Source organism: Misgurnus anguillicaudatus, chromosome 19, assembly GCF_027580225.2.
Source record: "Misgurnus anguillicaudatus chromosome 19, ASM2758022v2, whole genome shotgun sequence".
NCBI classification, from domain to species: domain Eukaryota; kingdom Metazoa; phylum Chordata; class Actinopteri; order Cypriniformes; family Cobitidae; genus Misgurnus; species Misgurnus anguillicaudatus.
The window spans coordinates 31,768,178-31,793,975 of record NC_073355.2 but is presented as its reverse complement, the minus strand read 5'-3'; the positions used below and the strand labels follow the sequence as shown (position 1 = coordinate 31,793,975).

At 38.2% G+C, this 25,798-nt stretch overlaps 1 protein-coding gene across 2 annotated transcripts in view; it reads right to left on the bottom strand.

Moving 5' to 3' along the window:
- Positions 1-25,017, bottom strand: part of LOC129436354 (neurexophilin-1) — a 36,873-nt gene extending 11,856 nt beyond the window's left edge. For both annotated transcript variants that reach the window (XR_008641784.2, XM_055194447.2), the window contains exon 1: positions 24,877-25,017. Coding sequence is in view for 1 of the 2 variants with exons in the window: in XM_055194447.2 (XP_055050422.1) it covers positions 24,877-24,930 (54 nt within the window). In the remaining variant the exon portion in view is untranslated. The remainder of the gene's footprint in view (positions 1-24,876) is intronic.
- Between the last annotated feature and the right edge of the window lie 781 nt (positions 25,018-25,798).

Here is a 25,798-nt window from a genome sequence, read left to right as displayed (position 1 = left end):
CCAGCCCAAAATTGCAGGAATGGTCAGAAAAATATTTGCATGCTCAAAGTCTAGTGTGACCTCCCCTTCATTCGCTTTTCTTGGATCGTGCTTTGTTCTCTTTCAGCTTTTTTCACATTCGAGGCTCAGAGGTCTCCTTAAAAGAATGTGTGGATTAAAATCTGGCCTTGACGGGCATGTAACGCCGCCGTAGACTTAATAATTCTACATTAACACTGTTACAAATCTGCTAATCTACTCAGCAGTTATGCAGAGTGGGTCTTCCATCAATGTCATGATGGCTAATTGGAGGCATAAATATTAAATTATATTATTCTGCTTTGAAACACCTGTCTTGACAAGCTTTTGTATGCTATACACAATGTCGGCTGAAATTTGTACTGGGGATAAATAAGTGGCAAAACTTTTACATTTACCAATTTTATACCTTAACCTATAATAGGGCAGTTTCCCGGACAAGATTTAGATTAATCTAGGAGTAGGCGTAAATTATATTAGAACTTTTTATAAACATACCTTCAAAAAAAAAAGCAATGTCATTGCAAAGTGCTCATTTTAGTCAGAGATTAGACTTCTGGAAAATCTCCCGAATAAGTTTTAAAGCTTTTGAATAATATCATAAATTATTACTTTGTTTTCTGTAAAACTTGATTCCAATACTTTGTGGTTGTTTGTCTACAACACTAGTGTAGTTAATGTCTCTCTTCGTGTTCAATTATTTATCAAGATATATTTAGACAGTCATTAGCACGTTGGTGTCCTCATCAGCCAATCTGGGTTTGTGTTAATAACCAGCTGACTGTATATTATCTCACGTTGCCTGAGTTTTTTATGGCTTTATGGATTGCATTGTGTTGCTGACTACAACGTGGCTTTGATTTATATTACAATCACAATTCCTGGCTCTGGTTTATCTCGGTTCTGTTTGTAGGACTTGCTTGCACATGCTGGTTGCCTAAAATTTAAATCCTAAACTGGGTTAAAACAAAAGACACAGTGATATAAATGGCACACACGTCCTTATTTCTGTGTCAAATGATGCAATGTTATTTTCACCAACTAAAAGCTTAGCTCTTCATCTTTCTCTGAGCAGTAAACACTTCACAAAATGAACAATATTCTGTTCATTTTCAATTGACTGATGGGACTTTAAAGACTGTAGTATGTCGAGAATCGCTTGTACAATGAATTAATGAATCAATCCATTTATTACAATGAATACACTTCAAATTTATTTCAATTATTCTATGTTATATTATATTATATTATATATTCTGATGCTGCACTTACAAAAAATTCATATGTGTACACAGTACTGTGCAAACGTCTTAGGCCACCATGCTAACCACCATTAGATTTGTTGTTTTTGCAATTGTATAGTGATCATATATAATTATTTCTCAGTCTCTTTATAAAAATCCAACCAGAAAATACAGGAAATGTGTATGTAGTATTAAAAACAGTATACAAGTATAACTGAATTGTCAAGTATTTAGGGTAAACTCCCCTTTCACTTGACCAAAAGCAGGCAGCTGCAGGATCTTTTAAACATGAATGAAATTAAATCCTAATTTCTTATTCTAATCAAATGACTTCTGGACTTCAGACAGTCTCCTCAAGCTCAAGATGTGTTTAGTGCCAAGAGAGGTCACACTAAATACTGACTGATGCCTGAAGAAGACATTTAGTACTGAAAATCTTTTTTTGTGTGTGTACATATTTCCTGTATTTTCTGTTTGTATCTTAAAAAAGAGTGAAAAATAAATATGGTTGGACATTAAAACTTTGCTTAAACAACAAAGCTGGGGATGTTGGCCTAAGACTTTTGCACAGTACTGTATTTTTAACAATTCGTCATTCAAAAACCCTTTACACAAAACAGGGTTTGCTTCTAACTGCATCTGCCAATCTCTTTTCAGATCAAATTCTTCATCTCTTTTTCTATCCATCTACTGTTTCATGTGCCCATTTTTCTTCAGCCTTCTAATCCACTTCTGAAACGGCACGAGGGAGAGCCTGCACGTAAACCCCATTTCTCCCATATGTCCCTGGAGAAGCATCGTACCCCCAGATTAATAATGAACAAAAATATAAAGCAGGTAGACATATTGATTTTAATCTATTCAGACTTGACTCTAATTTTCTTTTTCTCTTATTTTTTTCGCACAGAAGAGAGGATGAATTTAAAGCTGTTTCAAGAAGAAAGGGGTGAAGAGGACAAACCGCACCATTACCCTCTGCTCCTATAACTTGATCTCAATTTCACTCTCTCTTTCTGTACCTCCCATATGCTTGAAGATAGCTGACTTCTCACATTGATCTATGGCCAGTTTTTCTACAAACTAAGTCTTGACCTTATCAAGAAAAAGACGATCCAAAAAGGATAAGATTTGTCACATGTAACATAATCACGTATGCTCATTTGCCATCTTTGCTTGTGGACACAGACATTTTATCAGCGCTTAGTACTTACTTTCACTGCACCGCCCTTTATTCATTGATTGAATGAGGCGACTGAATGAAACTTCATTTCAAGTATTCTGTTGAGGAATTTCCATCCATAAGTATAAAGCAGTAGGGGATTGAAAGAATATTCTAATCTGCTCTCTGAATCAAGTGTCAAAATGAAAGAATCGCTGAATGAAATGAACTGGATTTTATACCAGTTTTTGTCTTGCATCTAAAATTAAGGACACGATTCACTCAATATCACTGTAATTTTCTCCACCTCTACAGGGATATTACTCTCCCTTTCATTAATAAGGTCTGTAACTAAATCAACCGTTTCATCACAAAGGCGACTCGATATTGACTTCATTCGCTTGCTCATAACACTTGAAGTCAACAGCGACGGCGGCACGGCCATGCTAAAACGGTGCAGGTCAAATAACATAATATGGGAAAGAAAGCACACAGTTGGACTGAAAGTGTAATACAGTAGGTATTTAAACTGACCAGGCTCTAGTCTTCGCTCACCTTTCATTTTGATTATAATAGGCTGAGAAAGTACTGTTATAAACATGGGAAGACAGGACAATAAGGAAGAAAAATAGCTCTGCTGTGAGGCTCAATTAGAGGAGAGAGAAGTCTCTTAAATATAACAATGTGATGTTGGCTTGAGCCCGGTAAATCCCATTTATTCATGGTGTATTAATTTGTATGAGTTCTTTACGCACTACTGACTTGTTTATAAGATTTAGAGAAAAATGTGCACTTAAATGAGTACATGCCGATGATACATGGTGGGAGTTGCGAAACTTATTGGAAAAGAACTCTGAATCGATATACAAAGGGCACAGACTAAACATTAATACACCAAAATAAATGTTAACACATAATGGGCACTGATGCAGGGAATACAAGGGAATAATAACAGAATAGCTGGAGCTGTGGGGTTAGTGTACTGGGCGTTTCATCATATTGAGCTGTGGTGCTCATGTGGGCAGCGACGGTTTGAGTCCAGTTACATTATATCAGTTTCTGTTTTCCCCATTATTTTCTGTCCTTCCTCTACTATAAATGCAGCCAAAATATAATGTAAAAATCATTGATTAAAAGTTGAGGCTATTGAACACCAACCCTCACAGCACACATTTGGGGAACATAACAAATAGTTTTAATAGTTTTAAAAATGAATACATGGCAGCTAGCAGAATGAGAAGGTTGTAATAGGCTGTTTAATGGGGCGTTGGCACATACAGTACAATGATTTTATAGCCGTGATTTTATTACAGTTATTTTATTTGACTCTTAGTGGATGAATTGAGTTGGTTTTGGTGGAAGTTTCTACTGCAGTGGCTGCAATGTTCTGTACTTTTGAGCAACTGCCATTAAAATGGTATTAAAAAAAGGTACCGTGTAGTTTTCTCCATGTACTAGTACAGCTCTAGTTATGAATGAGCAGATGAATGAATGAAGATTCAGAGTCTTAGAACAGGATGTCTGCTTTTGTCTCTTTAGTGCCACTGGCAATGTAAACGTCTGGCCAGTCGGTGTGTTTAAGGATACCTTACTTGAAGATCCGCAGGGTGATAAAACAAAAAAGGACAAGAGCACCGCTTTAGGCAGCAGATGGCAAATAGCTGTGCAGAAGAAGGAAAAAGAGCAAAAGAGGGATCTGTGAAACTTGGCTACATAGCTGAAGGATGCATAATGAAGGAGGGAAACGAGAGAGTCGTGCGTGAGCTTCAGTGGAGATGAGCCCACGTGGGCTTTGTAACGTTTCACAGGAAGAAACAATCACAAATCTTTCTTCAAGACAGCTATTTTAAATGAAGATTACAGCGAGAGCACACAAAGAATTTTTCTTACTTTATACAGTATGTACTAAATACATTATATTTTTGCATCAACTTCTCTTGCCATCTACAGTGCATTGATTTTATTGCCTTGTAGTTTTACTGTATTTCTACAGTCGTCTTATCTGTGTCCTAGGTGTGTGATTTTATTAAACCTAAAGAATCAGAGTAACATCCGGGACAAAGTGCTGATGCGTAAATGAAACAACAGGAAATGTAAGTCTCCTGAGGTTTGGAACAGCAATCTCTGAACAATACATTTTTAGGGGGTGTCTCAGTTCAGCCAGGACTCACTGTTAAAGAGCACCTATTGTCCTATTCACGTTTTTACATTTCCTTTGGTGTGTAAGTGTGTATTAGTACATGCTAACAATATGCAAAAGGTACAAACCCCAATGCCCCGATACAAATGACCCGAGTTATCGTCTCCGACGTAAATCTCTTTTCTTGTACTACAACAAACACACGGATTGTAGGCAACAGTTTACTTCCTGGGATTGGTGATGTAGAAAAGACCGACATTATCATGATTCCTCCTGCTTCAGACTCACAACTTGTAAGTTAACTCCTGTTAGCATTGCATTGTGAGCGAATCTTTTAAACATGGTAAGGAGCGTCACATTTCCGGCTGAGTTATTTAGACCAATCACAACGTAGAGATTAGCTGACCAATCAGGGACACAGAGCTTTTCAAATACGTGCGTTTCAGGAAGAGAGCGTTAAAATCTGGAGCTTTAAAAATGTACGGTATGTGGAAAATAATGTGTTTTTTAACCCTAAACTGTGCGAACACACGGCATTATACCAAATACACAAATAACATTGTTTTTTTAGCAATTAAATAATATTTAGTAATAATTCATAACTTTTAAAAAGACAAAACATACTTTTGTTGTATGTTTAAATCGATGCTGAAGCGAACAATGTAGACATATTTGCAACATTTAATGGCAGCATTATGTTTTAACAGCTACAAGAACTTTAAACATTTATAAATATTTCATACCATAAAGATTGCAGTATAATTTCCCTTTAACCATTTTATCGATAATGTTACCTTACGTAATCTATTCTTTTTATATTCTGCAACGTGATGGACAGAAATATGTAGGAAAATTTTAGTAAAAATATAGCATTTAAAAGATATTTTACACCGCTAATACAATCCCACCCAAACAGTTTATTAAAATCATATACCTTTAAAAAATTAAAAGCATGGCAGACAGACAAGTGTAATCTTTTAATATTTTGTAATTCTCTAATGAACATTTCATTGGGTAAATTAGTAAACTGTCTTAAATAAATAAAATATGACTGAAAACACGTCATTGACATGAGTAAGAAACGTGCCAATGCCCGCAACTTTAATATTTATGAATAGAAATTCGTACAAATCTGTACGTCTGTAAAGCTGTTAATACGTAAATGATTAACTTATTAGTCCTGTCAATACATTGATATTATACATTTCAGTGTGTATGAATACGTAAGTAAATGAACGTGTTGTACAACCACACATTTTACGTAAAAATACACACGCATTATCATATTGCTCAGTTTGAAAGGATCTGCTGTAAAACAGACGCCCAGAACCGGACTCGGAATCTACAAAGAACAGATTTATCCAAGGTCAAAAACACCATAAGGTTTAACATCACATAACGCTCTGTACATGAACAGTTAGGGTTTACAGTATATGAAAAAAAAACTGGTGTGTGTGAGGATGGGGTGGTAGATCGGGGTGTTTGCTGTTGTGCGATTTGTGACAGAATTATTGAGCACAGGCCTTAGGTGCTCCAGGCAATATCAAGATAGAAAAAGCATGTTAGTTGGGGGGTTTAGTCAAAATAATTTGAAAGAAGTGAATGAGGGAACAGAATACTGACATATTGCAAACTTTATGGTCCATGCAATCTAAAAAACATTTTTAATTGAGTGAAAATTACAGTAAATAAACAACATGTCTATCATTGCCAGTACATTTTTAATAAAGAAGATTATCGGCAAAAAATCTATGTTATGAATTTCAGTATACAGAATTGCTCTGGTGGTCATTTTAAGAGATTTGGCAGGTTAGGTTGGTCGAAAAATAAAGCATTCCCGTGAAACATTGATTTCTTAACCAATCAGAATAAAGCATTCAACACCTAGTGGTATAATGTTGTATATTTCAACAAATGTGGCCCTGCCTGTGAAATCCAGGCTAAATACGGTAGGTCTAACATTTAATTATGATAGTAGGAGCATTAAAGTTTAATTTTAATCACAGATTTTACTTTAAATTCAATCTTTTACATGTCCTTACTCAGTTAATATTATATTAAGGTTATATTTTCACAGAATGTTCTTTAAATTATTTAGAATGATTTTATGTAGACAATAGCAATAGCAAATGGGTTTTCACAGGCATCCACAAAATTTGCATACTGTAGTATAGAAGTATGTTGTTCTGAAGACAGCCAGAGGGACAATAAAAGAAGAATGGATAAGAAAGACAACATCCACTTTGATAATAAAGATGGGACATGAATAGCAAACTTGCAGAAAACGTTCAAAGCCTGCTTGAGATAGACAGGACGTTAAAGAGAGTGGAAACTGGGAGATAGAGAGCAATACAGGCAGTTTAAAAAGAGTAGGGAGATGACCGGTGTGGGTCTGTCAGCTCCAGAGGCAATAAACAGGCATTTAAAGAGACAGGTACACAGTTTCACCCAAGCCAATTAAAAATAGAGATTGGCACAGCTTTCTACCTGAGTCTCTTAAAGGGACAGTTACAGTGCTCTACTGAGGCCAATTAAAGCGACGACAGCGCCATTTTACCCGCCAGACCTCAAACAACAGCAACAGGGAATATCACTGAACCTGCTGATTTAATCTGTGACTGTCCTCAGTGCCTTGAGGAACAGTGATTCCATGAGCTCTTGTCCTAAAAATGTTGCATAATGGCTTTAATAATTCCATTATGGAGTAGTGACTTTTCTTTTAGTTTTCCTAATGAATACGTGTTGATGGTGTCACAGGCAGTATGTGCTGATAGACAACACTATCATCGATCGACGAAAGTCAGACATATGGCCGATAGCGCTAGCCTTAATGTTCCCTGGCATGCAACAAATTTCAGAGCGCCAGGACATCAATGATGGCTACGGATTCAGGGCTCCAGACTAACTTTTTTCACTAGGAGCACAGTGGCCCCCAACTGAAAATTTTAGGGGCGCAACCAGAAAATTTAGGGGCACACACCGTAAATCAACATCCTAACCAAATATTCACATTTCTACTAATTTCCACTTTATTACTAATAAATATGTTAATGATAGATGCAGAAAGTACAATGTGCTGTTTTCAAATTCTGTGTCACATCACAAAAAAAGTCAAAAGGTCAAATTTACTGGTCGCACATGTGCGACTGGATGTAAAATTCAGTGGCATACTCTCAAATTTTGGTGGCAAAATGCCACCATTTGGTGGCAGTCTAGAGCCCTGGGATTAATGGCATCATGTTTATAAGGTTGCTGTCAGTATCTTCTTTTTTCTACCAATCCATCTGCTTTACATAAATGAGTAAAAAAGGAACAAATAAATAAATCCGATACTATTGTGTATCGTCGATCTCACAAGCTGACGAAAGGACAATCTCGCTATGGGGCATATAGCCCAACATTTGGCTGTAGTGCCTAAATAATGCTTTAATCTGGTACAAAAAAGAAATAATGAATGTGAACTAAAGAGGTACCACACACCTACAAATTTAGGGTTGTAGATGACCATATTAAAATAAAACAAAAGCCATGTGCATTATAGTGATTGTACTACTATTGATCTTAAAGGAATAGTTTCCCCCGAAATTAAAGCCCATAATTTACTCACCCTTATGCCATCCTGGGTGTATATGCCTCTCTTTCTTTAGCTAAACATAATTAAAGTCATATTAAATAATATCCTGGCTCTTGAACTCCTTTGTAATGGCTTTGAATAATGACCAGAATCTTAAAGCATCCATCAATCATCCATACGACTCCAGGGGGTTAATATATGTCTTCTGAAGAGAACAGTATGAACACGGATAGTGTTTTAAGCTCATTTAGAGAGCAAAAAGACACGTTTAAATGTAAATAACATGATAAGCTGTGTTTGATATAAAATGGTGGCAACGTAGACTTCATGGAGCTCAGTTCGGTTATTGCTTCCAATGATTGTTAGTGAATTATCAGTCATTTTCAATATTGGGTGACTATTCCTTTAAAGGGGACATATCAAGAAAATCTGACTTTTTCATGTATAAGTGCAATAATTACCACCTTGGGTCCCCAGTGCTTTTATCAACCTAAAAAAACTTTTCAAAGAACAACCCAGTAACTCAGTTTTGGTAAACCATTCTCTGCAAGCATTTGAAAAATAGGTCATTGAAATTAGAATAGTATAGAACTATCCAACCACGCAATGCCATTTAGTGCAGAGATCAGCTTATTTACATTTTAAAATATCAAAATTAAGTCACAACCTCGAACTTCGAATTAAAAAATGGGATCGTCGATGCTGCCACGCCCCCATGTCACGTCTGGTCGGCTTGCCAACGGGGGAAAATTTTTTTTTGCTTAATAATCTAAAAAAATCTGTTTTAATCAATATTCAATTAGTCTATAGGCTGTTTACAGTTGTACCAACCTGAGTAAGTTGAGCATTTATCTACATATATTTTACAACAGACTTCAGTCAGAACTATCCTTTAAATACACATGATTAAACACGAGCCAATGGATTTCAAATTCTTTCTCATTTGCCGCCTAACATAACAATAATATTGCTTGAGGTTCTAATTTTCTCAATGCTGCATCGTTTTTTATTTTTCTTGTGAAATACTACCGGTAAATCTTTTTTTTTATTAAATGTGAGTGCTTGATTTCATATTGTTATGAGAAGTCTTTGTTCGAAACAAAAAAACAAAAACACCTGCATATAATAACTTGTCGTCTTTGAAGTGAAATTTTCCATGTGGATTTAAATTAAGCTCCTATCAACTGTAGGATTGCAGTCTGCAATGGCTAACCTTTTAAAACAGCAACCTTACGGCCTCACAGGGCTGAAATCTTCCATAACGAGTGTGTGCGAGCGTGTAGACAGCTCCAGCCCTTTGAATCACATCTCCCCTGGCAATACTATAGAACAGACAGATACACTATTACAACGTTTCAGACTGATAGCAGTGGAGAAAGAGGGACATATTTTTGCTAAGCTGTTTAAAGAAACAGGCACTGCAATTAATGTCAACCTTTTTAAAGGGTAAATTTACTAGCTGAGATCTAAGTCACACTGTTTTGCACCGTTCTCAAAGAAGTACACTTAGGAGAATCTAAAGACAACGTTAAATACTTTTTACATTTGGCAGAAACTTTTATCCAAAGTTGACTTGCAGTACATTCTGTCTATGCATTTTGTTATGTGGATCGAACCTTTGATCTTTGTGTGGCTGACACAACAGCTATAGGATACTAATGATGTGCATAGAATATCTTTCATTATACCACAGGTCTGTTGAATGCTGTATTCTGATTGGTTGAGAAATGTTCCACAGGTATTTTTCGATAATCGCACACCTAACTTGTCAAATATCTTAAAAATAGTCACCAGGGCAATGTTTATGGTAACTGTGGTATAAGCGGAATAATTGACCCTTTGGTATTCATTATTTTCTTATAATTCAATGGCCCATCGTCAATTATTCCTTACATAACAACTAATTTTAATTTAAAGTCACAATAAAATAGAAGTACTGTAGCGATTTTCTTATTTTTCCCATCATGTAGTATATGCAGATGAAACGGCTTTTAAAATGAGGGAAAAAAAGGTAGGGCGGGACTTGAATTCGTCCATCAAGAACTAATTGGATCTTTGGGATTTGTGTCATGTTGCTAATTGCTTATAATCTTTTCCCGGGCCCCGCCCTTGTGCCATTCCTCATGACCGGAAGTAAAGAGAGATTGTTTCAAGGAGGGGAGAAGATAAGTGTTTTTATTTAACTTTTCCCCCGCCAGAGTTTTTTTAAAAAGTTGCCAGCCAGAGGCAGCATTTTTACGTTTTCACAAAAGTTTTATGCCTTCCAGAAAATTTTCTTATTTAAATATATAAACATACAATATATCAAATAAAAAACAGATCCTCTGCTTTAAAAAAAAAACTGTTTCATCCTACCTTAATTTGTTCTCTTTTTATCATCTCTCAAATGTGGGTAGGTTTCATAAAAAATTCCAAATTTTGAGCAAAATTGCGTTTTTGTGAAAGACTTCTGATAGAAATCCGATTCAGAGCGATGATCAAAACATACACTGAGTTTAAACTGTTTGACATGAGGGGTTGTTTCTGGGTTGTATAAGTTGGGTAAGACATCTGGTGGGTAATAGCGGAAATATGGATTGCCGGAAAAGCTTGTCATTTGCAGGGAAGCATTTTCTCTTAATTGACAAGTTAACTCGCGTTGTGAGTTAAATCGTTAATGGCGGGGAAAGAGTTAAAGATCATGAGGGCACATACATTTTTTTCATGAATAATGAAGCTCACAGAAAAGTCATTTGTAAAAATACCACAATATACCCAAAAAAAATAAGTTTTTATTTTCAATTTCATTGTGACTTGAATGTATTAATTTTTCTGCTTTTTTATTAATTTGTTTTTGCAACACTTACTTTTCATAATGTATTTTTCTCTTTCTACAAAATATTTACTGTAGGTTTGTGAAGCCTAATGATTTTTAAAGGACAAACTATAGGTTCCTATTCAAGTGCTTTTCCAATGTAGGGCAAAGTTGAAGAGGTTAAGGACAATTGCCAATCGTAAAGGCTAATGCTAGCCTGCGCTAACATATAAAACCCATTAGACAGAAAGAATGATATTGACAAGACAGGTGTATGCCCTTCACAAATATCCCAGGAGAATGCTAGAAAATTAACCAAGGTTACTGACATGTGAATCTTAAAATCTGTCAATACGGCTGACATCATGTCTTTCATTTTCAGCTACCTCTGATGAGAACCTAGTCTTAGCCTCTGAGTACCCTGCACATAGACCAGTGGTTCTCAAACTGGAGAGCGTGAGATGATCTACCGTATCTCACGGCAAGTCGTGTTATAGTCACAAAATATTTGACAATGCGACAAAAAAATGCGAAAAAACTATTTATAGAAATTTGTGCTGAGTGACACGAAAAACACATTCGTGCTCCAGTGGCACGAAAAACAGCGGAAATTTGTGTCAACAGCACGAATATATTAATCAAATATTTTGTGACTATAACACAAATTTCCGTTAGATTGGGTTGGAGATGATAGCCCCAGTTTTAGGACATTATATCCACCTTATTTTTAAACGTGTGATGTGAGTGATGTGACGTATTTCCCTTCTTTCTGCGCGAGATCTGTTTCAATAGCCAGCTGGTAAAAAACAGTGTAGTGGGAGCACGCATAAAACATGATTTAAACAGTTATGGTAAATATATTTACTACACCTGTCATGTATGAAACAGTGTGAGGAATAAATTAAGAAGTGGCCTGATATATTGTATGAAGATATATTCAATCATTTTGTGTTGTTGATCAGAGGTGACGGGTCTTCAATGCGCTTTTGTCATTAAGATGCGATTGTTTTGAAAAAAAGCGCGCTCTCTTAACACTGGAACCCACCGTAATGATAAGTCTGCATGTTTTTTATTCGGAGTCGTTTGGTGCGCGATTACAGACAGCCCTCTCACATGTCATCATATTGCTTAGTTGATCTGTCACGTGTGCAGCTCGGACATTCACGTAACCCCGCTACGTGCCCGAGTGTGGTTTGGTTTGGATAGTGTGAGTACACCCTAAGCTTCATGGTCCGACAGTCAGCAGCATTTTTCTCATTCAACACATTGTAAGTTACATGAACAAACTATTAATAAACATATTAAACTACTATTACATGTATTCAGTATTGTTTTATGAAAATTATATTGCTTGTTACGCACTAGATGGAGACATAAGCTTATGAAATTATTTGCTTATTTTTAAATTATTACAAAAGTAAGCACAAACACATTATGAACTATTAAAAACATTAACTAAGCAGATTATGTCATATTTATAAAACGGTTAGTTCCAAACCTTGATTCTGATTGGTCAATAGGTGTGCTTTATTCACGATAAAACACTGCTATGACCGCTTCACCCAACAGTTCTATTTAATATCACTGCACCCTTAGCAACACCCTTAGCAACACATAAACATATAATGAGACAAAGTTTGAGAACAGTTTGTTGTTTTTATTTGAGCTTTCATGTTATTGTTCGCAGTCAGGGACTATTTTTTCTAGCGGAAGGAATGCTTTTATTGATTTAAGTTCATGAAAGTTGCACTCATTTTTTTTTACTTTAATATTGTGTAGTAACCGTTTTATAAAAGCAATAAGGTACTCGAGGCAAGCGCTGCACCGTGAATAAGCAACGGCCGAAGGGGTTGCAGCTCCGCTTCGCGTCGAGCCTAACAACGCCCTTCAGCCGCTACTCACCCACGACACAGCACAGCCTCTTGTACCTTATTGCTTACATATATTCTGTACCGTAATCGCATTTTTGTAACAATATATAGTAGCAGCATATTTTTATCAGCATAATATTAGTTGTTTTTAAACAATTATTGTATTTATTTTTTTACGGGCAGTTTCTATGAAAGGTTTTACTGGATGGATTTGTAAATACAGATCATGATTGCATGTGCGCCACATACACATTCAGTTCTTATTGGTGGGTTATGGTCAAAACAATGGTTTGTAGAGATTTACTGTGTTTGTATCAGCTACAGTATTATGGCAACCCCTTGCTGCACAAATTATGCCAGTCTTCCTGGATTTAATAAACATTAACTAGCCAGTCAAAACGGCACACTCGTGTCCCTTGCAATACGACTACACCAGAAGTCAAAGGAGCCCAAAATGGCGGCGCCCACATTTACTTCAAAAACAAGGTGGATAAAATACATGAATTCATGATGTGTTTTTAAACCTCAGAAAAATAAGGCTGCTAACCAACAGCACTACTTGTTTTGTTAATTTTTTTGTTTAACTTTAATTTTTGGGGGGAATGGAGGCGCATGCTCATAAGTTTGAGACACAGACAGACACACACACATGGTACACATGCTTAAGTCTCAGTGGAAAGACATTGTGCCGTTAACCTGAGTCTCAAATGAAGTTTGAATATCATGCTGAAAACAATATGTATGAGATGAGATTTTCATTTTCTAAATCACCCTACATAATTGTGGAAGAGTATGAGAAGTAGACAGGGTGCAATGAAAACTAACCCTCCCATTTCTCTCTCTCTCTTTCTCCGTGTATGTCTCTCTCTCAATAAGAGCTATGTGAGCTTCTGTATTTCCTCAGGCTGTTGGATTGAAATCTCCATCTCTAATATGACATCAATTTTTAATTAAAGGCCCCAGATCCCACTCAGATTTCGGAGTGTTCGCCGACACGTTTATTTCTCTCACTCGCTGCAGCAGACCTCATCCGCTCACGCTGGGAGATTTCTCCTTCTGTTACATGATTAAAATCTGAAAACGGCTCTGCCCTTAGAACTAATTATTCCACACCAAGGCAAGAGACACAAGGGAGAGAGAAAACACAAAGGGGAGAGAAAGGTAATTTCACAAGAAACAAGCCATTTGACTCTTAATGAATAATTTATGCCAGCTTCGCGAGGGTCACAAGAGCCCAATATGCAGACCCTTACACCCACCCTCCACCTCACCCCTGGCTAGTGAACAAACATAAGGCCCTTCATTCCTCCACCACTTTTTTCCAAATAGATGGCTCAAGAATAAGATTTTTTATACAGCATATGCCCTGTTACAGTATGTAACACTTTAAATAGGATTAGCAGTAATAGTTGATAGAAGCTAAAATTCATACTCTTTAGATGGAAGTCAATGGCAGTCTGTGAAATCCAGTCTGAAGTCTCATGATCTAATCATGCGATGCGGAGCATTAAGTTTAATTTCAATCATTGATTTCACTTTTATTTAAATTTTTGACCAGCCTCACTCAGTCAGTATTAAATATATCTATAATATATTTTAAAAAAACGTTCTAGACATTATGTATATGACTTTATGTAGAAAACAGTAAATCACACAAAAAAATAGTTTAGCTAGGTAAAAAGACAGGGTCATGTTTCATACTTTCTAGACATGACCACAAGTCGCTTGCATAAACAGCGCCTGGATAACAGAAGGTAAATAACAGGTTAAGTGACAGCTTTATCAGCAACGCCGGCAACTCTCACACTGACAGGGATATCGGGACAGCCTTTTTCTTTAGACAGTCTCAAAATATTTGGTTGGATTCAGTTCAGCGATGCCCACTGGACCCAGAGCTAATTCAGTATTCACCCGGAGACAGTGCTGTCTGAATTGGCTATCAAATTTTGCATTATGCCGTATTGACACAGTGAACGTGCACATGGGTGCAAATCAGCGCAATCCGGTTTGAGTTGGGTGAATTTCTGCAGGGCATGCGGATAGAGAGTGCTATCAGGGTCGTCCATGAGGTGGTAGCTGGGGGATTTAGAGGTCTACTTGTGAATTTTTTCCTTAACTTCCTTATGAACTACTGTATAGTGACCTGAAAATAACGTAGGGTGAGACAGGTTAAAATAGAAAGACAAAAAAAAAGATTATGTGCGGTGGGCTGAATTTGGTGTACAAAACAGGTTTGATGGGGGAGTTTTGATTCTCTCTCATCTACACAAACACTTTCCTAAACTACATCTGTTATCCCTCGCTCCCATCTTCCACGGCCGAAAGCACAGCTGATGCACGGAGTAATGGGATTCTCCATGCCACTATAGCACAGGCTTTAACAGGCAGTTTTGATCGCATCTATTTGACCTGGTTTGCACTTGTTAGGAACATTCGTGGAAAGCTGAGAGAGAGAGAGAGAGAGAGAGAGAGCAGGTGGATAGGTGGTGGTACTGACTCTTTTGATAAATTCTGAAGCAGGAAAGTGATGTCTGGTATTAAGTAATGTCTGGCTGCTATAACACTCTTGGAGTGATAACATTTCAGAGGAGAGGTACCATGAACATGATCGATTTAGTCCTGCTACGCTAATGTTCTGCATCATTTAGGAAAACCTGAAAATACTAACTGCGTTCTCCTGGCGGGCCCATATCTGTATGTCTGGTAGCAAAAGCCAAAGTCAAAATCCAGTTGTTCAGTCCCTGATCTTCATTGTAAAACAATAAGGAGACTCCCTCTTTATATTGTAATTTATAATAATATTACTCCATTATAACAATAATGTTCAACAGTGGCGACTTGTGACTGCTCATTCAAGGTGCGCAAATTCAAAATAAGTGTTCGGAGTGTCATGTGTGTTGCTCGTGTTTTCAAAATATGTATTTGTTGCGTCATGTGAACCATGTGCATCACGCGTCAAAACCATTTATGTTAAAGAGACGCTCACGTACGCAAAATACACGCAAGACACTCCCTAACAGTAAAATGTGATTACGCATGAGATTATGCGAGTATCTGGCTAACTTGAGCTTCTTTTTTTATCATAAACCCTTTAGACGAACCCAGCAGGCACTTATTTTGACAAAACACGTTATGCACAGAGGTTCACTCGACGCGCCCGAACACATATTTTGAAATGACGAACCACACACATGATGGGCTACATACATGAGCTGCAACTAATGACTATTTCTTCTGTCGACTAATCTAGCGATTATTTTTCCGATTAGTCGACTACTCTAACGATTATTTTTTATTATTAATAAAGTGTTCTTTTTTGATTAGCTATTTAATCTGTTGGATAATCTGTTTTCTACTCTCTGTCTGATCTGACAGTCACTGTTTGTTTTATTGTATTTTAACAAAACTGAATGCTATTTTCACATATTATCTGTTCTGTTGTCAGACATATAGGGGCGGTTTCCCAGACAGGGATCAAGACTAGTCCTCGACTAAAATAAATATAAGAGCTGTCCAAACTGAAAACATCTTGCACTGACATATCTTAAAATACATCAGTGCCCTTAGTTTGGCCTCAAAATGCACACAAGTAATGTTTTTAGTAAGGCATGTTTGTTTAAACTAATTATATTTCCTAATTAAACTAAGGTCTAGTCCTGGCTTAAGCTAATCTTTGCCAGGAAACCACCCCAAAGACTATTAAAATAGTGACTAAACATGATCCAATAACCTTGTGTTTAATCCAACCAGCTGTTACTTTAACTACTAAGTTACTAAAATCTTGAATTATAAACGCGACATCGCAGACAATTCGGCGCAAATTAAAACATTGCCATTACACAGAGTTACTACAGAAGGCATGCGAGGGCATAGGAAAGAGAGAGCTCGCGCACAAGCACATAGAGAACCAGTGTGTGTGGGAAAACTCTGCTAACCTTTCATGATAAACTCGAATTAGTCGTCTTCTCTGTCAGTAACATCTGACGTTTACGTGAAAATGCAAGTACACAGAGGAATCCTCATGGAAAACACAGCCAACTTTTAATTCTTTCACTCTGTGTCATGTATGAGAGGCGCTGTCTAGGGGCTTCACGCAGAGAAAGAGAGAGAGCGCGCGTGCACAAGAGAGGCACCACCGAGCGCTCACAACAATAAATGAAGCCGTTTTAAATGAAATAAAAATGTAAATGTTGCGACCATTGTTGATTTTGTGGCGCACACAAACAAATCAATGTATGGAAAACACTGCCAGGAGCAGAAGCCGCCATTACGCGAGATGAATGTAAACAGCGTGGCGCGTCGCCGCGTTTTACGCATGTCGACGTATTTTCGTAGTCAACGTAATCGATGACGTCGGCGCGTCGTTGCAGCACTACATGATGACTTTGATGACATCATGTAGTGCAGACTTTAGAGACCCTTGATGCGAGTCCACGTGGGTGTACCGGAGTCGTATTTTGGGATAAACTCAAGCGTCACGCCGGAAATAGGAAGAGAAGTTGCCCGTCAGTGTGAACTCCTCCCTTCCATCGTCTGATTGGTCTGATTGCTCTTTCGCAAGGACTTCTGGGGTTGGTAAAGTGCGCAAAGCCTACTGCAGTGCGAAGACCGCATCAAGGAGAAAAGGGGGCGCTGATGAGCACACTTCAAAGCGTAAAAATGACAGATGGCACACCCTATGGACTCGTAGACTAAGCGAGCACGCGCAATTTAAGGCCACAAGACCGAAAGTCCACATGAAGTGCGCCATTTGGGACAGGGCCGTTTTGACAAACTTCGCATCGTGTGCCCTCGAAAAAAGAAGTCACCGGCCGCCACTGATGTTTAACTATTAAACTTAATGTTTCAAATAGGATTTTTTTCTGAGCTAATTCTTCAGTTGCTCGCTGTAGTGTAATTGAGGTAATTTTTTTCTTTTTTTTGGCCATTTTTGCCTTTATTTAACAGGGAATGAGGAGAGGACATGAAAATGCAGGGAGGAGAAAGGGGTATGGGATCGGCAAATGACCACGAGCCAGCAATCGAACTCGGGTGTATACACTGTAAGTATACACTTAGGGGCAACATTTAGACAAGACAATATGACTCTATTTGCATCCAGCCTTGAAGGTTTCGCCAGCAGATGCCTATGTCACACCCTAATGATGTCAGCAGATGCCTTCGTCACACACTGATGAGGTCATTGCAATGCTCTGATAGTACAATAACCATCTGTCTGCTTTCACAGATGGTGACAGATGTCTGTGCTTCAGTTAAAGTGGATGTGACACTGCGTTCAAGAGGAAACTCATTTTTGTCTCTCTTGCTGTGTACAAATGAGTTTCTGCATGGAAAAGCTATTTGAAGTCCAAACCCTCATCAGACACCAACAAATCTGTCCTTATGTGACTAACTGATAGAGAAGTGCAATTGCTTTATTTGAAAAGTAATTATTTGTTTACTGATTAAAAGGCTTGCTGGAGGTAAAACTTTAGGTGTAATTTGAAGATGTTTTTTTTCAAATAAAAGACAGAAGCTTATTGTTTTTTTAAAGCATAAAAATGCAAAAATAGACCTGTGAGCTGACTTGCCAACACATTCTCATTAAACGTCTTCATGTTATAAATCACTTTGTATACATAAATATACACATGCATGCACACAGAAAAAGCCTTTAATGAATAAATTATAATAGTATAATATGCAAATCAATTTGAATAGACACACTTATTCCCATACACACATTTATCCTAATTTTACAGTCTAACTCGTAACATGGCATACATGCACATTACATTCTCAATGTTCCCACAAGGGGTGCTAAAGCAAACATTAAACTGTCTGCACCAGCTTTTCCTCAATGTCAGCTCATGAAGAGCAACAGTTCAAAGGGAATCTTGCTAAGCAAGTAAATTAAAACTGATGTATTTAAAGCAAGCTACTTGAGGAATACCAATCTCGGATATTGGCACAGACATTTGAGACTCTGTCGCCCCCTTGAGTACTGTGCTCTGGTACCACCATGGTAAAGCAAGGGTGCGTATCATGCACACCACACCCAGAATGCACGTCAATGTGGTGGCCAAACATATGCACCTGCTTTTATGGACTTGTATTGAACATGTTTCTGGCCTTGCAGTCAAGACCCTTGTTCCAGAAGAGAGAGGCTTGTCAAAAAGGGTCACTACAAAATTCACCTCCAAGCTTGGTGTAGTGTGAACTTGGTCAGTAACATAATACTCTGTGTTCATCTCAATTAAGCCTGCCTAGAGTATTTATTTAACCGCAATTTAATTAAAGGGACCGAAACCCATTTACAGTGCTGACAAGAGCGCTTAACAATCTATGCATAGAAGCAGGACCATTTTAATGTCTTGTGCATTTCTCTAGCTTGATCTGTTATCTCCAAAAGGGAAATCCTGCTCGTGAGAGTCATGCCAATGACACCTGTCTCAGGAATGGAGCTGGGTGGGAGTCTGGGAGACCTACATGTGCTGCACCAGGGGTCAGCCGGGCTGTGCTTATGCATTAAATCAGCAGCGTTTAACACACACTACACAAGCACACAAAACAACTGTGTTTAATGAAACCAAAGTCTACAGTGTAGGTAAGAGTTGTATAGTTATAAAACTATTCTTTGACCTTTACTTCAGTACAGTGTGTCATTTTTCCGTCTCAGGATGAGCTGCAGGTTAAAGGGACATTTCTCTGAATGTTTCTTTACAGTAAATCTAGGCAGACAAGGCGTCAGAGCGCGAGGGGAGGGGAGGATAGGTCTCGTCGAAATGGTGAGTCACAAAACATCTGACAGCTTACTGCACGCAAACTGTGATTTTGAAGAGCCTCTAACCAAGTGATTGTAGACTTATGCATAAAGAACATTAGATCTGGACAATAGTCCCTTTAACACATTGTCTTTACTGGTAAATTGCAGTTAACAGATCATGTGTGAACAGACCTTTTCTGGTAAATCAGTGCTACCAGTTTACCAGTAAGAGAGGTTGTAAGATTACCAGTAATTTACTGATAAAAGTGCAATGTGTGAACGGAGAACAAAGATTACAAGCATTTAGAACGGACGACTTTGGAACACAGACAGCTTCGGGGCCAATCATACCCTTTAAATACAGATGACGTTTACCTCTTCACTGTTTACAGACATTTCTACATCTGAAGTTAACGTCCACATCTCTTCACCAACATTGTTTAAAGAGCACCTATTGTCCGATTCACGTTTTTACATTTCCTTTGGTGTGTAAGTGTAGCCTGGAAATACCATCTTCTGCTAATTCGCTACGCTTCAGTCTGGCTGGGCATAATTGACATTCGTTTTCCTTCTCGTGGGAGGGGCTTGTTTGAAGTTTAAAATCATTGGTGTTAACATAAGCCAATCACATAACGTTTGGTTATGATGTGCTTTATGCGTGGCTCAGCCGCATCGAATTTCTGCTGTAAAACACAAGTATGATGTGAAAACAAAACCATCGAGCGAAATAGCGGAGTGAACATGGCTGTGAACGAATTTTGCAGATTATGTAAAGTAAATCGGGCCAGAGCTAGTTGAACACTATCCTTACGGTGTCTTTCCACTCACGTCTAAGTGAAGGAACGCCCCTCTCTCCTCTCAAACCCTTCCACCAGACAGCCCTAACCATAAATAACCATAAATGTAAATTAAATCTTCCCAACTTATTTTCTGGTTAATCAGGAACGTCACCAAAGAATGTTTAACCACGCGTTCTCCACCATTAACTGTGAAAAATTTAATTCCCCTACATGATTTCTCAATCATTTTGCACGCCAAGCTGTGCTGCACACAGTTTCTCACTGACGATCGGTAATAGATGATAAATTAAACTTTTTCCAAAACCTGTCGGGAGTAGGGCAACAACATCATCTCCATTTAAAATGTTTAACAAACACTCTTCTTGTTCGGGCTTAAGTTGGCAAGTGCCGGTTCTTCACAACAGAGCGAATAGCTTTCTGTGCCTCCATGTCCGCCGTAAACTACAATCTTACATTCGGCGCCTAACATCTACGTCACGGCTCTCAGCCCGCCCTCTGTTTGTTGATTGGGCCGTCTGTCTTAAAGCCAGAGGAAAACGGTTAGAATGGGAGATATCTCAGACTTAGTACAGAAGCGTAATGGAATTTAGCGGAAGTTCAAAGTCTGACTTAGTCAGGCTAGTGTAAGTGTGTATTAGTACAACGATATGCAAAAGGTACAAATCCCAAAGTAAACAATGACGCGAGTTATCGTCTCCAACGTAAATCTCTTTTCTTGGACTACACAAACACACAAATTGTTGGCAACACTTTACTTCCTGGGATTGATGATGTAGACAAGACCGACATTATCATAATTCCTCCCTCTTGGACTCACAGTCTGTAAGTTAACTCCTGTTAGTATTGCATTGTTACCAAATCTTTCAAACATGGTAAGAAGCGTCACATTTCATTTGACGTCGGAGATGTTCGGGCCAATCACAACGTACAGATTAGCTTGCCAATCAGGGACACAGAACTTTTCAAATTTGTGTTTTTCAGGAAGTGAGGGAAATCTGGAGCTACAAAAATCTACAGTATGTGGAAAATAATATGTTTTTTTAACCATAAACCACGTGAATATACCAAATAACGTTGCTTTTTTGCAATGTAATAGGTGCTCTTTAAAACAGCTTACCATCTATTTGCCGAATTGCCCATGTCTATCGCACAGTCTCGGTGAAGCCTATGTGTAAACATTACTGCTGTTCAAGATGCAGGTTGCAACTCTTTCCCAGTTCAGTTCCATTTGAAGTCCCCTAATACAATGTTTGGTCACGAGCAACTGTGTGACTGTCAGCGTTTGCCACAGAAGTAAAAACAACGAAATACGGACTGTGGATAAGAAGTCATAACCTGCCATTGTTTACAAATACAACACTGAGCATCGCAAGGAAGTTTAGAGGTAACTTCCGTTTCTCACAGAGTTTATCCGTATTTTGTAACTCATGTGTGAATGTTATCTTACTGGTAAAAAGACAGAACGTCACTCCATGTGTGAACATTTGCTGGAAAATTCATCCTAGTAAATTCATGGTAATTTACAGAAATTACTGTGTGAAAGAGGCTATAGTCAGGATAAACATTTACACCGTGTTGAACTCTCGTGAATGACTGCAAGTCTATTCTGCTCATCCTATAAACCGTCAGCGTTTTTCAATGCTTTTATTAGTGTTTTGCACACACACACTTTAATAAGCAGGTGTCTTTTCTTACAATATTTCTGTTTGGCAAACCCAAGCACACACACAGATGGACTGAAGCTTGTCTGATGTTGATGCTGTTGTTCAGTTTATTTTCCCTCATGACTGTGTAGAAAGTGGACTGCTGGCTCTGAAAAATTACATCTTGTAACTGTATTAATTTAATGAGCTCGTAATGAGAATGATGCTGGGCCAATATCATCAGCATAAACACGTTTAACGCGGTAATTGCCTGCAATAAGCTTTTGACTGTGTGACATTGTTCTGTGGAGAAATCACCTAAATCATCGCAATAGAAGAAAAAGGGAGAATTGAAAGTTTTTTTTGCTTTATAACATTTAGATTGATATAACAGAAAGGTGCTGGTTGTAGCGATAAACAGGTCTGGACATTTTGTTATTTTTGATTAATGATCTATAAGCTACCAAAACATTGCTAAGGATATCAACAAGCAAACCATCTTGATTATGGAGAGATTATTAATGTTTATAAAATACATTTTCATGAGCATAAACTGATCAATGGATTTATTACTGACTAAATTCAGTCAGTTCATGGCCTAAGGCACACGTTTTCGGAAAGCTCCACAAATGCTTGAAGGCTTTATTAAAGCTGGCCCTTAATTCCAACAACACAGCTGAAAATTAAAGTTGATTATTAATGTGCTTTACATGTCTATTAATAATCTCTGCTTAATAGTGTTTAATACAGGATAATTCACAGATTACTCTGTAATTTATCACTGTTACGCAGCAAATGAATTACCCATGACGCCCAATTAGGTTGTGTGAACGTATAAGCCTTTTCTCACGACTCGCTCTTCTTCAGGTTTAAGTAATGTGGCAGACAAATGACCAAAATGCCGTAAGCTAAATAGGATAATTACATTATTAGTGTGTCTTCCTGATTTAAAGGATAGTTATATATCTTAAGGTATGTATGACAGCACTCTACATTAGACATGAGATAAACTGTATACAGTATAACTAAACACTCTACATGCCCTCACCTTTAGTTTTCTTTGCAATATTCTCACTTTTCATGATATTAAATATCCTTTATTTTATACTTGCATCTCTATTTTCTGCCTCCAAGATATAACTGACCCTCAACAGAATCCCAAATTGAGATTCAGATTTAAAGGAATGTGACCTTATTAAATTATCTCTCACTGGCAACCCATTCAGTTCATTAGATGCTGGAAAGTTTTTACAAAAATCTAGGGAAGATTTGTTATCATTATTAATTGTCCACCCGTCTCTAAGTGATTCCTAGTGGACAGACACCAGTAGTCAAATGTTAGGCTTTACACCTGAGAAGCAGGATTTGCAACATCCCACCAATGTCACTTTACTTGGATAAAACTCCACAAAACAAATATGTTTTGTTGTTTAGATTTCAGAATCCGAAATTCCTTTCATTTTAATGACAGCGTTTTGTATCCCTGAAGAATACAAGGGTATTAAAATGTGTCAAGAAGAAGTCATGAATTATTCCAACTACACAGCGGATAATTGTAACACAGAGGTTGCTAGACGGGGATTAAATTTAGACTGCGGGTGTTAAGCTATAATACTCTCACAGCAGGTGCATAAAAAACAGGCAGCGGTACACAACCTGTGCTCTAAAGTTAATCTGTGGGCACTCATGGCATATTTACTCATTGATATCATTTACTGGTACACCAAGGGAGTGCAAGGCTGTGCACAGTGTACCAAAAACACCAAAGGGCTCTGCACAATGTACCAGAATTTAAGACAGTTTGCTTGCCAGCTCTTACAGGTATTCCTTTATTTAAATGTTTGCTTTAGACTTGCTCTAAAATAGCCCAGAACGTTGTGCTATTCAAATAATAATTGAAAACAGTTTATAAGTTGCACGAGTTTCAAAATGACAAAGGTAAAAGAATTTAAGAAATCTCCAGAATGCAGAAATCTCCAATTCACAGATCTTATCTATTCACAGCTTTCCAGTTTAGTTTAGCCATTGTTATGAAATAAAACCACACACCTACTTTACCAAGTCACACAGTCTTAAAAATATAGGTTCTGAAAGGGTCCTTCACAGCAATGCCACAACAGAAACATTTCTGCTTCTCCAACGGGCTTTTCATGTCAACGTTTTTTTTAAAGAACAATTTCTTTCAGTCTGTAAAACCTTTTTTTACTATAACCCTTTGTGAAACAGGAACCATACATCAAAAAAATATATATATATTTGGGTGGAATCGCTTAGCACCTTTATTTTTCAAATTGTATTTATTTCCTCAGACATATATGCCATAAATTGCACTATTAAAAGTTTTTTAAAGTATTATACTAATTTCTACAGCCCAATTTCCTCGATTGGTTATGCCCACTTCTAAAAATAAAGGTTCTTGGTTGGCCAGTTTGGTTCCGTAAAGAACACTTAACATTAGGTTGTTCAGAACATAAAAAAGGTTTTAAAAAAATGAGTGCATGTTGCAAAGTAAGCCTGGGCCATCGCAGATTCCCCCTTTAAAAATTACAGTTACTCCCTTCATTTTTCTTAACGTATCTCTCTTTTCCCTCCACTTTCACTCAAGCACACAAAGCACACAGTAAGCAAGGGAACCCTTGCGCGTGAGGCGAACCGTGACGTTAAAGGAACCGTTCAAACTCGCACCCTAAACTCCCGCCCTTACGTGTGAAGTGGACCGTTGGAGCACGAGCGCGCGGCGGGAAAACATTTAACGGTCACCCATTTGCGCGCAGGTGACGTACAGGTATGACTACCTGAAGTGCGGCACTCAACGCCCGGATCAGTTTAAAATACGCAGTATTAAAACTTCATATCGCCCTTAACCCATCTCAACCCCCTCAGCTTACCAAGCACACTGTCCCGTTGAGGAGCAGCAGAATGAAGCCGTGGTCGGAGCGCATCTCGTCGGTCTCCTACAGACTCTCCGTTCAAGAAGACGCTGTTCCTCCGGTACCGTATCCAAAACAGCCGAGACCCGGTCCCATGTCCAACAAAAGTCTCCTGTGAGTGGAATCCCACCTGCTTTCTGTCACGGAAAACTCACGCTACTTTGAGAGATTACCGGAGCGGGTGACATCCAAAGGCGCGTGGAGACTGAGGGAACACTTCATCTTTGCGCTGCGATAAAAGAGGAGACGACAGCGTCCACTTTACTCCGTTTAGTGTTGGAATGTGAGTAAAATCATCTCCGTTATCCGCGATTTTATCTGTTTGTGATGGTTAGGATCCTTTTACGCGAGGCTGACTGGAGCGCAAACTCCGCGTGCGTCGCGCATGTCAGTACTAGCAGACTGGCAGCAGGTCTCCTTCACGCACTGACGTTTTTAAACCCCTCTCTCTCTCTCTTTCTCTCTCCTTCGTCAGAGCCCCAAATTGTACTTATTCACTCTTTTCATCTTTCTTATGCACCTCGTCTCTCTCTCTCTCTCTCTCTCTCTCTCTCTCTCTCTCTCTCTCTCTCTCTCTCTCTCTCTCTCTCATATTTCCCTCTCCCCCTCTCACTGTGTCTGTCTGTCTTTCTCTATTGCCAAATCCATCAATGAATTTTTCATCACTCTCTCCTTTATTCCCTTACCTGCCATATTGTCCCCATGTGACAAACATTAACATTGGAGGCTCAGTTGCTATACGTACAGTTGAATTACGTGGATCACCATCATTTGCTGTTTCTAAAACATTTCTGTCACCCAATTTACGTTTAGGTTAAAGTTTATAGGGCTTTGGCCGGTTAAAGGCGGGGTGCACGATCTCTGAAAGCCAGTGTTGACA